Source organism: Suillus bovinus (genome assembly GCF_016758785.1).
Source record: "Suillus bovinus strain UH-Sbo-P2 chromosome Unknown EDB93scaffold_13, whole genome shotgun sequence".
Taxonomy (NCBI): domain Eukaryota; kingdom Fungi; phylum Basidiomycota; class Agaricomycetes; order Boletales; family Suillaceae; genus Suillus; species Suillus bovinus.
The window spans coordinates 283,598-299,319 of NW_024542069.1; the positions used below are offsets into that span (position 1 = coordinate 283,598).

General features: G+C 50.0%; 4 protein-coding genes across 4 annotated transcripts; 2 read left to right on the forward strand and 2 right to left on the reverse strand.

Annotated features, from left to right (window-relative positions):
- Window positions 1-1,325: 1,325 nt before the first annotated feature.
- On the reverse strand, window positions 1,326-4,776 carry EDB93DRAFT_160480 (uncharacterized protein). Its single transcript, XM_041455552.1, has 6 exons — window positions 4,469-4,776; window positions 4,113-4,421; window positions 2,365-4,049; window positions 2,167-2,311; window positions 1,596-2,116; window positions 1,326-1,543 (listed from the first exon to the last, which is right to left on the reverse strand). The coding sequence occupies exons 1-6, from the start codon at window positions 4,644-4,646 to the stop codon at window positions 1,382-1,384; spliced, it is 3,000 nt and encodes a 999-aa protein (XP_041309960.1). The 5' UTR covers window positions 4,647-4,776; the 3' UTR covers window positions 1,326-1,381.
- A 364-nt stretch (window positions 4,777-5,140) lies between these two features.
- Window positions 5,141-8,093, reverse strand: EDB93DRAFT_1248226 (uncharacterized protein; the record flags this gene model as incomplete). The annotated part of the gene is made up of 2 exons (XM_041452685.1): window positions 5,141-7,441; window positions 7,494-8,093. 2 exons carry the CDS (start codon window positions 8,091-8,093, stop codon window positions 5,141-5,143), a joined length of 2,901 nt encoding a protein of 966 aa, XP_041309961.1.
- Window positions 8,094-8,411: 318 nt separating this feature from the next.
- EDB93DRAFT_1132197 (heat shock protein 70 family) lies at window positions 8,412-11,243 on the forward strand. Its single transcript, XM_041448991.1, has 6 exons — window positions 8,412-8,558; window positions 8,614-8,678; window positions 8,733-8,928; window positions 8,982-10,290; window positions 10,311-10,360; window positions 10,411-11,243. Exons 1-6 carry the CDS (start codon window positions 8,517-8,519, stop codon window positions 11,074-11,076), a joined length of 2,328 nt encoding a protein of 775 aa, XP_041309962.1. The 5' UTR covers window positions 8,412-8,516; the 3' UTR covers window positions 11,077-11,243.
- Window positions 11,188-15,400, forward strand: EDB93DRAFT_1223264 (uncharacterized protein). Its single transcript, XM_041451174.1, has 9 exons — window positions 11,188-11,484; window positions 11,545-12,532; window positions 12,594-13,219; window positions 13,280-13,358; window positions 13,409-13,838; window positions 13,890-13,984; window positions 14,041-14,687; window positions 14,742-14,865; window positions 14,922-15,400. The coding sequence occupies exons 1-9, from the start codon at window positions 11,323-11,325 to the stop codon at window positions 15,074-15,076; spliced, it is 3,306 nt and encodes a 1,101-aa protein (XP_041309963.1). The 5' UTR covers window positions 11,188-11,322; the 3' UTR covers window positions 15,077-15,400.
- The last annotated feature ends 322 nt before the right edge of the window (window positions 15,401-15,722 follow it).

The following is a 15,722-nucleotide window of genomic DNA, read 5'->3' on the forward strand; positions in this document are numbered from 1 at the left end:
TGGCGTCCAGAAATTGACATTCACTAACCCTACCTTCTCTATTTGTAGAACAACAACCATGTCAGGGCCCTTTGCCCCATTGCAATAGGTTGGCATGAAGTCCAGAACAATGTTGGCCGACAGCCATCACACTCCTGACAGAAAGAGACGCTTTCAAAGAGTACAAGGCGAGCATTCGTTAATTTGCGTCCTTTCTCTTTGATACTACACTTGATCGAAGTTACTCGTGACTGAATTACACTACGACGGCGCTGGCAATCCATACACTCGCGACTGAATAGGGATGTGGCAACCATACCCCAGGATTGCAAAGACTGTTGCACGTCCGTCACAGGTCTTACAACCTGATCCTTCTATACCGCTCCGAGGGCCGATGGAACTACTAACTGATGTCGTTACGAGGGACGGGTATATGTTTCGCCAAGTTGAAGGTGAGTATGAATGTGAATGTCTTTTTGTCATAAGCCCCATGGGCTCGCAAACTTAGGGCACTCATCCGTGGATTGGGAAGGAGCTGCCATCGTGATGAACGTCTGACAGTGCCTTTTTGTCGATTCCTTCCATATCTATCTCGTTCTGCAGTGGAATAAAACATCCTCAATATTAATGATATTCCGTTGACCTATGGTTTAGTTTTTCGTATAGAATATTTCATTGTATAATCTGGAAAATGTTTTTTGGAAGTCATGCCTAGGGAAGTACCCTAGATTTTTTTACTACAAAAATTGTTTCGCTCCCTGAGCTAAGAAAGCATGTGCAGATCCGTCTGTTGCTCACCGTAGATTCTAGGTCCGGACGCAACGCCGCCGAGCGCCAGGGAGAAGCTTGTGCTGACGTTGTCGTCACTGACCGAGGACCCTTCATTCAAGTAACAAGTTGTAGTCTGGATCTGCGTATACACAACTATATTTGGCAGAAGAAAAATTATATATATTTATAACGGTATAACATGAACGTCCGGAAAGATCCTGCGCTGCTGGGTGATGTGTACTGAGTGTTGACAAGAGGTGTGAGTTCATGTCCGCCATGGCTCAAGAGACTTAACGCTAACTATCAGATAGTCGAAGACTGAACGAACGACATGCGTGGTAGTAATGCATGTCTGTCAAAATTCTGATAGAGTTCCGGAAACAATATCATGATGAAACCAGGACAACAAAAGTACTTGGGGTTCAATCTTTGTCCGATAGGCCATACGTTTTATATAGAAGCCGCCTCTTATTGCGTGCAGAAATGCGTGTGCTGGAGTCACGACACGAACCTTCGTGACGTGTGAAGGCGAGAAGTATTCACATTTCCGGCATCGATGAACCTCTTGTGCTTCATCAAGTCTCAGGTCAAGATATGGTCAGGAAAAGATTAAAGTTCGCTCTGAAGGTGACTATCGAGTAGCGCCTAGACCTAGCTTCGTATTCTTGATAATAGCTGTCAAGGGCGCATCAATCCCACTAGACGCTTCGCCACCGATCCTATCTCCTTCTGCCCATCCCATAGAGGCAAGCATCCTGAATCCGACGTTCGTTTGTCCAATCTTTGGAGCAGCCTGCGAACGAGAATGTAAGCCGCATTTATTTCAAATGGAAGGAATCACATACCTTGCCAACTTCATCTCCCTCTTTGTGTCGAGGCATTGTCTCAAACCGGCCTCCGTGTTTCTTCATGACACTCTTGACTTTGCGCTCATCAATGGCACGCATCTTCGCGGACTTGATGAGAGTAGTATACCTCCCGGATCCCCAGCCTTTGCTGTGACTCTTGAGGTTAAACGAGCTCGCAAGCTTGTGAACTTCCTTTCTCGACGCTTTGTTCATTGGAGGAAGTACCATGTTGTTCTTTCCGCTAGTATCACTAATGAAGCGGCGAATCTGCTCCTCCAGTGACACCATGTCCACAATGGCATTTTGAATTTGGGCGAGCTCCCTCGGATCCAGCCGTGCGGCTGCCCACATCGCCTTGCGCCCCTTCTTACCACCTTTCTTCGGAGATATGGGATCGATGGCATCGAGAAGGCGGGCCTCCATGCGAGCTCGTTTATGTTCAGCTTTTTTGGCTCGATCTTTCTCCCACATCTCTTGAAGCTCGGCGGGCATTTCCTTCATCTTGTCTTTCTTGCGCTCTGAAAACAGATTAGATAACTGATCAATACGACATGGTAAGAGCACCAACTCGCTGGCTGATAGCTGAAGGATCCGTCAAATTCTTCGTAGTCGTCGATGTGGTCGAATTGACCATTCTGTATTGCACGGAATAATTTATTGCGTAGTTTGCGGTCTTTACCGCCAGCTATACCGCTATGCATTTCAAGCGTGTCCTGTAGGTAAAAAAGTCAACCTTCATGGAGTGCAAGGAGGGAAATCGAGATACCTCTATCAGTGCAATGTAATCATCGTCAGAATCAGCTCGATTCCACGACGGGAAAGGAGCATCAGAGGACTCCTCTGCTGAATCGGCCCCAGCCGTCGCTGGCTTCGTTGAGCGTGATTTCTCGCGAACTCGACGGAGTCTAGCCTGAAAATTAGCTCTTGGACTGAGCTCATCATTGGAAGAATCTTCCCCTTCGTCAGAATCATCTGAGTGTGAAGGTTCACGAGGCCTTCCACCCTCTGATTCTGCAACAAGTATTTCTTCCTCAACTTCAAACACCGCGTTTTCTTCCTCGTCTTCTTCATCGCTTGTGTCGCTATAGCTCCCATGGGAATCACTTCCGTTTTCTTCTTCTTCTTGCTCGTCCTCAATCCGTGTCTGCTCTTCATCCTGAATTTCATCCATCGTGTGATGCCGCGATCCTTCCGCGCTCATGCTCTGAACGAAGCCTTTCATAGCCTCCAAATCTGGTTCAAGGTCCGGATCTAAATCCATCCCTCCTAGTCCATTAGACACTTCATCAACACCATCGTTTGCTGGGACCCCATCTTCGTCCTCATCACCAAAATCAACATCAGAGTCGTCCTTCCGCCGAGACTCCCATCGGGCACTTTTACGCTCTCGTTCATCAGCATCTCTCAATCTAGCTTCAGAAAGCATAGCGCCAAAAGAGCCAAACATTGCCTGACGTTGCGCACGCTTGCGAGCTACTCGGGCTTCTTGTTTCCTAGCTTGTATCCTCGCTTTTGAGCGATCGCCCGGAGTGAAAACAGGTCTCTGATGAGACTGTTTCTTTATGTTGGGAGTCGCGAAATCGAACGAAACAGAAGAGAACTGCGGAGCTTCGCTCTGAACTGGGATGTCCTTATCAGCGTTTGTGTCTTCGTGTGCCACGGGCCCTGGGTGGGTTTGGATGGGATTGGTGATACCTGTCAGTACAGACCTCATGGGTAACCGTACTCGAGGAATATTGGAAATGGGCAAAATTTGCCTTGATCGTGGGTTGGGCGCAACGTATACGATAAGCTCGTCTTCTTCTCCAAGAGGAGCACCACCCCAGGCGATGCGATCAAAAAGCACGACATCACTAGCGGAGGGACGAGTAAATGGCTCTGTAGGTTCTGTATCCACAAAGAATGTGGGGGCATCGTCTTCAGGAAGACGTGTAGGGGAAACAGTGATTTCGTTTGATATTGGTGCCATGGGAGATGGGATGGTGTCTGGTTTATTGATGACTATTTCGTCATCTTTGGTTATCGCTAGGGCAGCTGTTGAGTGTTCTAGCGTAGTGATGCTATGTACAGTAATCGTGTTTGATTCACTGACTACCGCATCAATGGATACGGGGTTAGGTTTGTCGGGTGATACATCGGCGCCCTCTAGAGCTGGGTGGGATAAAGGAGTTGCGACAGAGTGATGTCTCTTGTTATACACCCCAGTGAATACCTCCTCATGTGAAGAAGAAGCGACTTGTGAAGCTCGGGTACTAGTTGAAGCACGAGCAGGTTGAAGCTGAGGAAACAGTTTTCCCATATCAGCAAAGTCGATCTCCTCCAGATCTTCCTCGTGATCAGAAACGCCGTCTTCTGAAGATGACGACGATTGAGGCAGAGGGGGGAATTTTTTTCCACTGAATACGCGGGTAACGCGATCTGCAGTAGGAACATGGCTTTCTTCACTCGGACCTAACCATCCCGCACCCAACATTCAGGACAATCGACAATGACCAGAAAAAGACAGATGCATACCAGCACTCTCAGCCACAGGCTGCAGAATATCTTCTTCCTCATGAAATAATGTCCTGGTAAGCACAGATGGCACGAATGTAATAGGTTTGAGCCAGAGGGGTTTAGAACGAGGTGCGCCTGCGTTTCTGTTACTGTGGCTGAAGCCTGGTTGTGCTCTGGGAGCGTCAGATGCTCCTCGTCCTCTGCCTCTGGTACCCATCCCACGACGAGGGGTATTTCCTCCTCGCTGAGGCGTACCTGATCCAGATCTCGATCCAAGCCCGGGACGTCCCCTTCGACTGCGAAATGGAATTCCACCTCTCCACGAGTCTGCATAGATGTTAAGATAAGACGAAATACTTGTGTTTCCTACGCACTACTCGATAATGGCTCCTGCCATAACTGAGCCACGACGTCCATCTCGCTATGAGGGTAGTTTCCTCGAGGTATATCATCGTTATGGCCTTGCCCACGTCCACGTCCGCGACCACGGCCACGGCCACGACCTGGGCCTCGAAGAGATCCACGGCCACGATTGTTATTTCCTCTAGGCATATCGATACAGAGAGTAAATAATATGAGATGGAAGGGACATGGACAAGGTACTACAGATATATGGATGTGCTGGACTTTGAGAGGATGGGTGAATCACATCATTGGCACGAGATCGGTGCCGTTTAGGACCAAAGTTTTGCGCGTAACTTGGGCTCAACGTTAGCTGCAGCCAATCGTAAATCGCAAAATTTAACTGAAATACGTAACGTCGAATATCCATTCACAAATTTGAAAGTACGTATGAAACAATGAAAAGCAGCACTGAACGTTGAACTCTGAATAAAATAGGATTCTGGAATATATGACCTGCGTACGATATACTATGACCATGCACAGTCGAACAGCGATGACAACTCACAGAAATGATAGAAAAAATAGAAAGCACAAGAAAAAGATTAAGAAACCAAGAAACGCATTCACGACATAAATCTTCATACATGTATTCCTACACAACATCAGCGACCCACAGGTCAACCAACCCACAAACACACACCTCAACTAGATCGAGGAGGCGGCGGCAAATACCTGCGATCATCCCTAGGATCCGGTCTATACGAAGGCCGTCCATAAATCCTCGGAGGGGGCGACCTCGGCGGCCTCGTATCCCTATCGTACGCACCCCCATATGACGGACCACCATCCCCAGACCTCTCTCTCGGCGGATAATCCCTCTCAACCCCAGCAGAAGCACCACTAAACGGCGGCGGCCCTCCACGCGACTCATAGAACCCACCGCTCGTCCCGCTCCCTGGTGGCGGAGACGCAGCAGAACGAGGTGGGTAATCACTCATTGACATCGACGGTCTGCGAGGTGAGTAGTACCCACCACCACCGCTGTACGGTGGGTCCTCGCGTGCACGTTTGAGAGGCGGTCGGATATCGTCCAAGGAACTGTTCGCGCCGCCTCTTCTTGGCGGACTCGGGCTGCGCGGACGGACGCCACGGACAAAGGGGGGGTCGTTATCTGGACCTGTGTAGCGAGCACGCTCGAAGTCTCGCGGTGGATACGAACGGTCGTCTACGGGGGGCAAGTATCCATCTCCCAGGCGCGAGCTCAGTGGACGAGAAGAATCAATAGGGCGGACTGGGGAACTGGAAAACGGTGCTCTCCGTTCTGGTTCACGTCCTTCCCACCCAGAACTCCTGGGAGGTGGTGCGTCGCGGTCATACCGTTCTCTCTGGGGTTCTCTATCATAGGGTCTCCATACGGGCGGACGAGACTTGTCATCGTCGGCAGCTCCATACCAGTCACGCCGCCTATCGAATGAATCTCGCTGATCAGCAGTCGCAAACCTTCGGTCAGAATCAGCTTCGAATGGTACGTCCGCCCGAGGTGGTGACCGTGGAGGATAGTAACTTCTGCCTCGAACGTCCGAAGGAGGCGGTGAATTGTAGCGGCGATTATCCATAGCATCAGGACGCCTGTCATCACTGAACCCTCTGTCAAGGTCCGAGCGGTAAGGTGGTCTTACATCTGATCTCTCCCGTGAGAGATCCCTTGCACGGAGATCGCGCGCATCACGAACAACTGGTGAATCTTTGGGTCCACGGAGGTCATCCCGAGCGACAGATGCCGCCCGAGGTGGTGCCACATACCCACTGGAGCGAGGGGGAGGAGTTGCTGGGCGTGCAAAGTTATCGTTGACAGGTGGACGCGGACGGACGTCAGCAGGAGCAGCAGGACGATCACTCAAGGGCAGTACACGTGATGGTTCTACAGGGCTAGTACGAGCATCCGAAAGGGGCCGATCTGAAGCGATAGGTGCATTTGACAAGCGCTCCTCCAGACTCGGTTGGTGGGTGACACGGATTTCCACTCTTGGAGCCCCAGGCTGGCTGAGACGTTCTTGGAGAGAAGGAACTGATTGTTGAGATATTCTCTCTTCAAGAGGTCGAGGGCGATCAACATCCACCGCACGTGCCACATCGGCAGGAGCAAGGCGAGCAGGCCTGTCATCAGCCATGCGGTGACTGTCATCGGGTGAAAGCGGAGGTCGAACAGTACGATCTTCAGAACTATGAACTGAGCCAGCGACTCTCGTTGGACGATCGTCAGGGGTGACTCGACTAGGACGATCGCGGTCATCAACCACCATACTACGAGATTCACGGTCATCAACAGGCGGTCGCCTATCGTCGAGAGATGGACGTGAACCGCGATCGTCAGGGCGCAGGGAAGGGCGTCTGTCTACATCCAAATCGTCTTTTGAATCATAGCGGCGAGGAGGGATATTGTCAAATGGATATCGGGGCTCATAATGGCGTTGTTCTGGGGGCGGTCTAGGAGCATGACTGCGTCCATAGGAACGACCACCGTATTGAGGACGGTCTCTGTCACGATCACGACTCCATTCACGTTCTCTTTCACGTTCTCTTTCCCGTTCTCTGTCTCTTTCTTTATCAAGGGATGCTTGATCCCTTGGAGGAAGTCGAGGGTCATTACCGTTAGGGCGGTTATCGAGAGGACGGCGTTCCGCATCAAATCGGACCCTTCTGTCGTCCAGTGGGGGATCACGAAGGGGGTCTCGTCTAATATCGTCTTTACCATCGTAGGTGGACTTTGGTGCTGAAGAGTCGACGGGAGGACGAGTGGTATACTCACCAGGACGTTCACCAAGAGGACGGGGTGTATCATTTTTTGAAATGTCATGATGGTCGCCTGAAAGAGGACCATCTCGGGAAGTAACATCGGCATTATCTGGACCGGTTGACATCTTTCTTTCGGATTTCAAGGGTGAAACTTCAACCTTTTTTCCAGGTTTGGGTCCTCCGGGTGGGGGAGTAGGGTCTGGATTCTAAGAACACGTGGTTAAGCGTGAGGGTTAGGGCGAGACCAAAAATAAGCACATTAGCTGCTGCTGCTGATTTCTTGACTACGGGTGGATCCGTAGGCCTCCTTGTGGAATCTGAAGAGTAAGGAGGAATTTGGTCGTCAGAAGAGTTATCGTAACCAGACTGGTTGTAATAATCGGCAGGATGCTGTTCTGGATGTGGCGGAACCTGAGAAGAGGTTGGGCCCAAATAGAGGCTAGCGAGAGCAGCGGGCTGAGGAACTGCACGATAGAATTCGTGCTGACCTTCCTTGATCATAGATTTTAAATTTTCTAGTACTTCAAGATCGTTTTTGCCAGGAGGTAGGATGACTTGTGGAGAGAAGAACTGGTGTTGTTGTTGTTGCTGTTGCTGTTGCTGTTGGGCCTGCTGCGGCTGACTATTGGGTCCGTGCGCATGAAAATTATAGGACATTCCGAAATTCTGAAAGTTGTTGTTGGGATTGTTGGTAGCAGATGTAGAAGCAACAGAGAAAGGTGAAGACATTAGAGCAGGTTCTTCACTTGGTAGTGGAACAAGGAAAGAAGTGTTTGGGTCCTCTGTAAACGTGGTGACCGTTCGTTCGCGGTTATTGTTGTTCCGTCCTTTGCGCTTTTTATTTTGCCTGGCTGACATTTTTTTGCGGTCCGAAATTGTTTAAATCGATGGTTTTACCTTGGTTTTAATCCCTAAGATCGATCAGTTGGATTTAAAAATTGATAGTGAAAAACCATGCTGTACCAACGAGGCTTGGAAGATGGGAGTCAAGAAGATAAAGAAATCTGATGAGAACCAGTCAAACTCGATTAAGATTTATCCAGCTGAAGGCTTCAAGTCCTCCTAATTATTATTATTATTATATCTAGCTAAGTGCTTAACATACTGCCTCCTTATGTATTTAAGAAAAGCATCGAACTTTGTAGAATAATGGTGAAATTGCCTAAAAGAGATATGTATATTCAAACGCGCTTGAATTTGTATTTAAAAATCCAGTCAGGCCTGCGGCTTCACATCATTGATCTTAACTCTCTTCATTAGAATCACTTTCACTTTGCAGCAATGTCTGTCGTCGGTGTCGACTTCGGTACTCTCCACAGCAAGGTTTGTTCTTTATCATCGCTTAGATCTCTTTAATGTACTAACTCCTTATCCAAAGATCGGCGTAGCTAGAAATCGAGGTATCGATATCATTGTAAACGAGGTTTCTAACCGTGCAACACCGTCAGTTTCTTCTTTATCAGATCCCTCCATTCTTAATTCCCGTTCCATCTCTAGATCTCTCGTGGCATTTGGCCCCAAACAACGTTCTATCGGTGAATCTGCAAAAACTCAAGAGACCTCAAATTTCAAGAACACCATAGGCAGCCTCAAGCGCCTCATTGGTAGAACACTGCAGGATACAGATATTGAAGTAGAGAAGAAATTTCTCAATGCGACCCTCGTCGATGTCGGAGGAACAATCGGCGTAGAGGTTCGCTACTGATAAAATTTGAATTGATTTTATCCTGATCTTCACCATCCTAGGTAACATATCGTGGCGAAAAGCAGATCTTTTCTGCTACCCAGCTTGTTGCAATGTATTTTGGCAAGCTGCGTGATATCACCGCAAACGAGCTTAAGACCGCAGTCTCTGATCTCGTTATTGCCGTCCCAGGATGGTACACCGATATTCAGCGACGAGCAATGATCGATGCAGCACAAATTGCTGGTCTTAATGCTCTTCGTCTCATCAACGACACAACTGCTGTCGCACTCGGTTACGGTATCACAAAGCTTGATCTCCCCGACCCAGAAAACCCACGACACGTCATGTTCGTTGATGTTGGACATTCCTCCATGTCCGTCTCAGTCGTCGCATTTGCCAAAGGTCAATTGTCTGTCAAAGCAGCTGCCTACGATCGCCACCTGGGTGGTCGTGATATCGACTACGCTCTTATCCAGTACTTTGCTGCCGAATTTAACGGCAAATACCACATCGACGTTCTTTCCAACCCCAAAGCAACCTTCCGTCTTCTCGTTGGCTGCGAGAAACTGAAAAAGGTCCTTTCAGCTAACAACGAGGCCCCCTTGAATGTCGAATCACTCATGAACGACATTGACGCCTCATCCAAACTTACCCGTGACACTTATGAAGGGCTCATTTCAGGCGTCCTCGATCGCATCGCCGCACCCCTCCAACAAGCCCTCGCCGAATCAGGACTCACCATTGACGATATTGACACCGTCGAGCTTGTCGGTGGCACCACCCGTATCCCTGCAGTCCGCGCCCGCATCCAAGCAGCCCTCGGAGGCAAGTTCCTCTCAACCACCATCAACCAAGACGAAGCCATCGCTCGTGGTGCTACCTTCGCAGCTGCCTTCCAATCCCCTACCTTCCGCGTGCGCGAGTTCCACGTGCACGACATCAACCAGTACCCGATCAAGGTGTGCTGGGAGCGCGCTGCCTCGGACCCAGATGATGACACCGAGCTTGTCGTTTTCCCTCGTGGAAACGGTATCCCATCTACTAAAATCCTTACCTTCTACCGCAAGGAGCCGTTCGAGATAGATGCTGAATATGCAGAGCCTGCTGGTCTCCCAGGAGGAATAAACCCGCAGATTGCAGCATTCACGGCAAAAGCTGTCCCGCCTTCCCCGAATGGCGACCTTACGTGCATCAAGTTGAAGACGCGGTTGAATTTACATGGGATCATGTCTTTTGAGAATGCGTACACGGAAGAGGTGGAGGAGCGTGAGGAGGCGATGGAAGTGGATGGGGAGGCACCAAAGAAGAAGCGACACGTGAAGAAGAATGAAATTCCATTCTCCACTCGCACTTCGTCGCTTGAACCAAGTGTCGTTGAGAAACTAAAGAACTGGAGGCGGAAATGCACGCTGCTGATAAGCTTGTCATGGACACGGAGGTTTGTTTTACAAATTAATGGAGTTGCCGCATGCTTATGATTACCAACAGGACCGCAAGAATGCTCTCGAGGAATATGTCTACGACATGCGCGCCAAGCTCGATGAGCGCTACTCATCCTTCGCGCAGGCTGCAGAAAAAGAGAAGCTCAATGTCATGTTCCAAGAAGCTGAGGACTGGCTATACTCCGACGAAGGTGAAGATGCGACAAAATCTGCATACGTCGCCAAACTCGACGCCCTCAAAGCAGTCGGCGACCCCATCGTCGCGCGCTACCGCGAAGCCGAAGAGCGACCCAAAGCCATGGCCCAACTCCGCGCAACCCTCAACGACTACATCTCCCAAGCGACCTCCGCCGACGAGAAATTTGCGCACATCGCCGATAGCGAAAAACAAAAAGTCGTGGAAAAATGCGTGACGGTCCAAAAGTGGCTCGACGACCAGAACGCACGACAAGCTGAGAGACCAAAGAATGTGGACCCTGTATTGACGAGTGCGGAGATTGCGAAGAAGAGGGAGGATGTGATTTATTTCGCGATTCCGATTTTGACGAAGCCTAAGCCTAAGCCTGTGAAGGTGGAGGGAACACCTGGGACGCAGACACCGCAAAGTGGGACACAAACACCTGATGCGGGGGCGCAGGGGCCACCGAAGGGAGAGCAGGAGCCGCCGAAGGGGGAGGAGGTTCCTGGGCCGCCGGAGATGGATGTTGATTAGACCACTTTAAATTTGAGTCCAAGTATTTGCGTTTCGTAAAATTAGCCGTAATTTGGTATTGGTTTTGATTAGACTGTGATGAAGCATATGGTGTGTAGAGCATATACAGTACCGCGATATAGTGTACTACTATCGTTCAATGTCTACTATTTTCTGGCTCTTTCAAATCCTCGCCCATCGGCAAAACTGCCTTTTTGGGATAATCACTTCAAGCTTCAACTTGCGGACAGCTCGGTGACCGTGAACATGGCTCCTTCCGCCCAGGCGGAAAAGCGATTACTATGGCATCCACGATGGGAGAACAAGTTTATGGTCGGAGGAGGTTCTCAAATGACAATGTACGAATGGGCACCAGAAGATTCTGAAATTCGACATGTAACTTCACAAAATGACTTGCAGTTCATGAAGGTGAGCTCCCTATTCGAAAGGCTTAGCTCAACTCAAGTACCCTGGCCTTTCCATCTATAGTGTTTCGCTTGGTCTCCTGACCCTGCATTTGATGATCTTTTTGCTGTTGGATCAGCTTCTGGACGTGTCGACCTCATCAGACTTGAAGCTACCAAAGTCGCTCGGAATAACGTCCTCTCAAGCGGTCCCGTCGTCACGCTTCCGGTGCGCAACACCCGGTCATGTAACGCCCTCGCGTTTTGTAACGCGGACCCCAACTACCTAGCAGTCGGCCTCGACAAAGTTCGGGGAGACTCCAGTCTCATCATCTGGGATATTCAATCCGCCACGCCCCTCCTCTCACTCTCCAAACCCACCACCTCAAATATAACAGAAGACGCAGTAGAAGCGCGTCCACAGCCTCGCATAGCGCGTGCTGAAGTTGGTCATCATAGGACTGACGGACGCGTGTTGCAGCAACATGCACCCACAGAAGTAGTCTCAGCCCTCGCCTTCCTCCCACAATCTACACATATGCTCTTGGCTGGTATATCAGCGCGGTGGCTGAGGCTATTCGACCTCCGGAGCGCAGTACCAGCAACTACTAATGTCGCGACGAAAGTCTACGGCATAGCGACATCTCCAATCGACCCGCACCAGATTGCATGTTGTGGAGACGGGATCATAACTGTCTGGGACGCAAGACGCCTCTTACATCCCCTACTTATGTTTACAGAGAAAGATGCAGCCGCTGATGGTGCAAGACCACGCGCTGGGTCTGGGTCTTTTGTCGATCATATCGAGTTTTCGAGCTCGAGGAGGGGCGTGCTTGCAGCGCATGAGAAGGATTCGTCGTATGTGCGGTTTTGGGATCTGCAACAGGCGCAAGGGAGCGAGAATAATTCTGATGAAGAGAGATCGATGGAATCGTCGCAGACTCGGGCTGCGAAGAGGTCCTGGGCGCCTTGGACTGCTGGTAGTGCTGGTGCGGGGAATGGGAATGGGATGAAGATTGGTAATGTGGAATTGCAGGAGGCGTTGGCGATCGTTCTTTCTGATACGCGCAAAAGTTTGTGTTTGGTTTGTCGGTCTTGTGTGCGTGCTGCTGATGCGTTGTTTTTTGATTGAAGCGACGAGCTTTCGTAAACCACTTGCATCTTTTGCGCTTGTTCCGAGTAAGCGCGCATTCTCGCTTACTTCGGAGGTTATGGTCGTCAATAAGGATGGGGATCTTGAACTCTATGCTGTGCATGATACGCCGAAACAAGCGTCTTGGAGTCCACGTGGGGACCTTATCATTGGTGCTGGGTTGGGATGCAAGATGTTCCCGGGCTTTGAGGACCGTGGAACTCCACCACAGCCCTGGGACATACATGTTGAAGAAACCACAGCTTCTCGGGGGCGTGACCGAACTACAAGTTTGCCGGCGTTTGGGAGGGGTGATGAAGATGGGTTTCCGGCTCTGGAAGTCAAATCTGCACTATCTAAGCCGATAAAAGCGAGGACGTATAGTCCAGCTTCGTTCCGACACTACCCGCTCGACCAGTCTGAGCTGTCTGTGCCGTCGAGTAGTGCTGGTGCTCAGATGGCTAGCAGGGCTGAGGCTGTGGAGGAGCCCAAATCAAATGGCCATCGACAAGGTGGAAAGAAGAGTGCACCGGGAGGGAAGACTTTACGGAGCGTGCATCAAGCCGTGGAGGATGATATCTCGATGATTATGCGTCGGCGCACTATTCGTGGATATGGGCTGGCAAGCGTGAGTTGTATAATTCTAGTATCACGTCATGTGGGCTCTGAGCACTGTTTTTTCTTTCAGGCCAAGCATAATGCCCAAGTCGTACAGGGAGATCCTTGCTCAAATACGATGCTGTCTGAGCTATGGGATTGGATACATCGTGCGTTACATCAGAGCATCTTCAACTCTGGATGTTCATCTCCCGCACAGATTCCCGTGAACTTGTATGCTCGCCGACGTCAAGATTACACGGCTATGAATTCTCAAATCAAGGACTTTTTGGACTATGGGAAGGATTTGCACCGCTACCTCAGGTCTCTGAGTCGAGCGCATCATCTTTTAGCGTCCTTGACGGCCTTTTGACGATACCCCAAATTTCTCCGGGGGATTCTAGTCTTTCTCCGCTATCTACTCCTGCTGTGCTTGACCCTTTGGCGCGATTGAGACAGCCTCCTGATGATTTGGCATATGGTGATTTCACAACTGCCGTTGCTGCACTATGTGCTCGACAGACATCGGGTTCGGGACGTCCGTGGAAACCCCCTGTCCGCAGCACAGAAAAGCTTGAGCAGAGGCAGTTTGCGTTGCATCTCTGCGGGTGGGGTATTGGAGAGGAGGAAATGAACCGTGAGATCAGAAGGTGGCTAACATTTATGTATTTGTGGTTTTCATTACTGAGCTTCTCGTGTAGGTGGGAGAAGGAGGGGCAACAGCCAAGAGCTGCATGTTGGCTTGTTTTCACGCGACAGTATCAAAAGGCGCTGGAGCTGTTAATGCGGAGTAAAGGTGCGGTCGTCTCTCTTTCTGTCTTTGTTTTGTTCAATAATAATATGATGTCCTAGATGAGATGCACAATCTAGTATCCGGTACTCTTGCAGCACTTGTCCCCAGCGCTGGAAGCACCCTATCTAATGAACTGCGCGTCCATGCCGAGCGTCTTATTGTCCGCCTCGAAGATCCATACTTCCGTGCTATGCTTACCCAACTTATCTCCAAGGACTGGTCCAAGGTTCTCGAGGAAGGATCACTTCCGCTGCGGGAGCGTCTTGTGATTGCTTTCCAGTTTCTGGAAGACGAAGCGCTCTCGTCCTACCTTACACGCACGACCGATCAGGCCTGTACACGCGGTGACATCGAGGGCCTCATAATCACTGGGCTCACCCCCTCAGGTATGGACATCTTACAGAGCTACGTTGACAGCACGGGCGATGCGCAGACTGCTGCTATTCTTGTTAGCCATGTGTGTCCTGCTAAGTTTATTGACGCACGAGCGGAGCGGTGGCTAGATACATATAGGGACTTGTTGGATGGCTTTAAGCTATTCCATCACCGAGTTGCATTTGATGTTGAGCGGGGACGGATACTGCAAGAGGCGGTATTGAATGGGGATTTGGCGCCCTTTGATTGGGCTCCGAAGCAGATCTTGATTCGGTGTAATTATTGCTCGAAGCCAATGAATCCTGTGTTGGGCGAAACGCAGAAGGGACGGGTGGGTGCTGTTATTTTTGAATGTGAGAAGTACTGATACTGGATGAGTCGTTAGCCTACTGCATGTCCGCACTGCAGCCGTGCTCTCCCGCGGTGTTCGGTCTGTCTGATGACACTAAGCATCGTTCCAGATTGTACGCGTGATGCTGGGCTCGCACAGTCGCAAGCCACTTACCAAGGTAATATCTCCCTTCGTGTACACAAGTAGGGGAGCTAGATTGACTTGATATCCCAGACACAATCGATGACGCAATCGTCATCTGCCAGACATGTCGACACGGTGGACATGCATCGCATATTCTTGACTGGTTCTTTGGCGAAGATGGTGCACGGTCGCGTGGAATGTGCCCTGTGGCGGATTGCGACTGCCATTGCGCAGATGAGTTCTAGCTTTTCGCCATTCGCTGGAGCTCGGAACATCTGCATATGATGTTGAATTGGTGTAGACGTGCTGATATACAAGACTTTATGCGTTAAACTGCTGGTGGAGGAGCGAATGACATGTAAGTAAATAAGTAATTAGACGAACATTGAGATCTATAGCCATCGACAGTACTAGTGTGTTGAGCAGATATATAGCGGGCAAGATGCTTAGTCATGGAGGATGTCCTAGTCACACGGCGTCCGACTGCAGGCTCGTACCCACCGCAGCTGGAGAGGTCTACAAATAATTAGTGTTATGCAAAATAGACAGACGCGGGACCAATAGATATCACATGACTATTCAAACTATTCAAACCCAGCATAACCTTATCCCTCTCCAGCAGCAGCTGGCACAAAACATTTGTAAACAAATGTCACCACTTGCACTCACAGACACAGGTGTTCAAATAGTCATCACACCACTCAACCAACTCGGACACCAGAGTGTCACCTTCCTTGGGAAAGCTGGTATCAAGGGTATATCTATATCAGCTGAGACAGCGAGCCTTGTCAACTTCCGAGCAAGTCTGTGTATTGTTTTGCTCACCAAAGCTGGCTCACCCCACTTACAGGATATTGAAGACATGCACTACCGCGCTATTATAACCAGCCC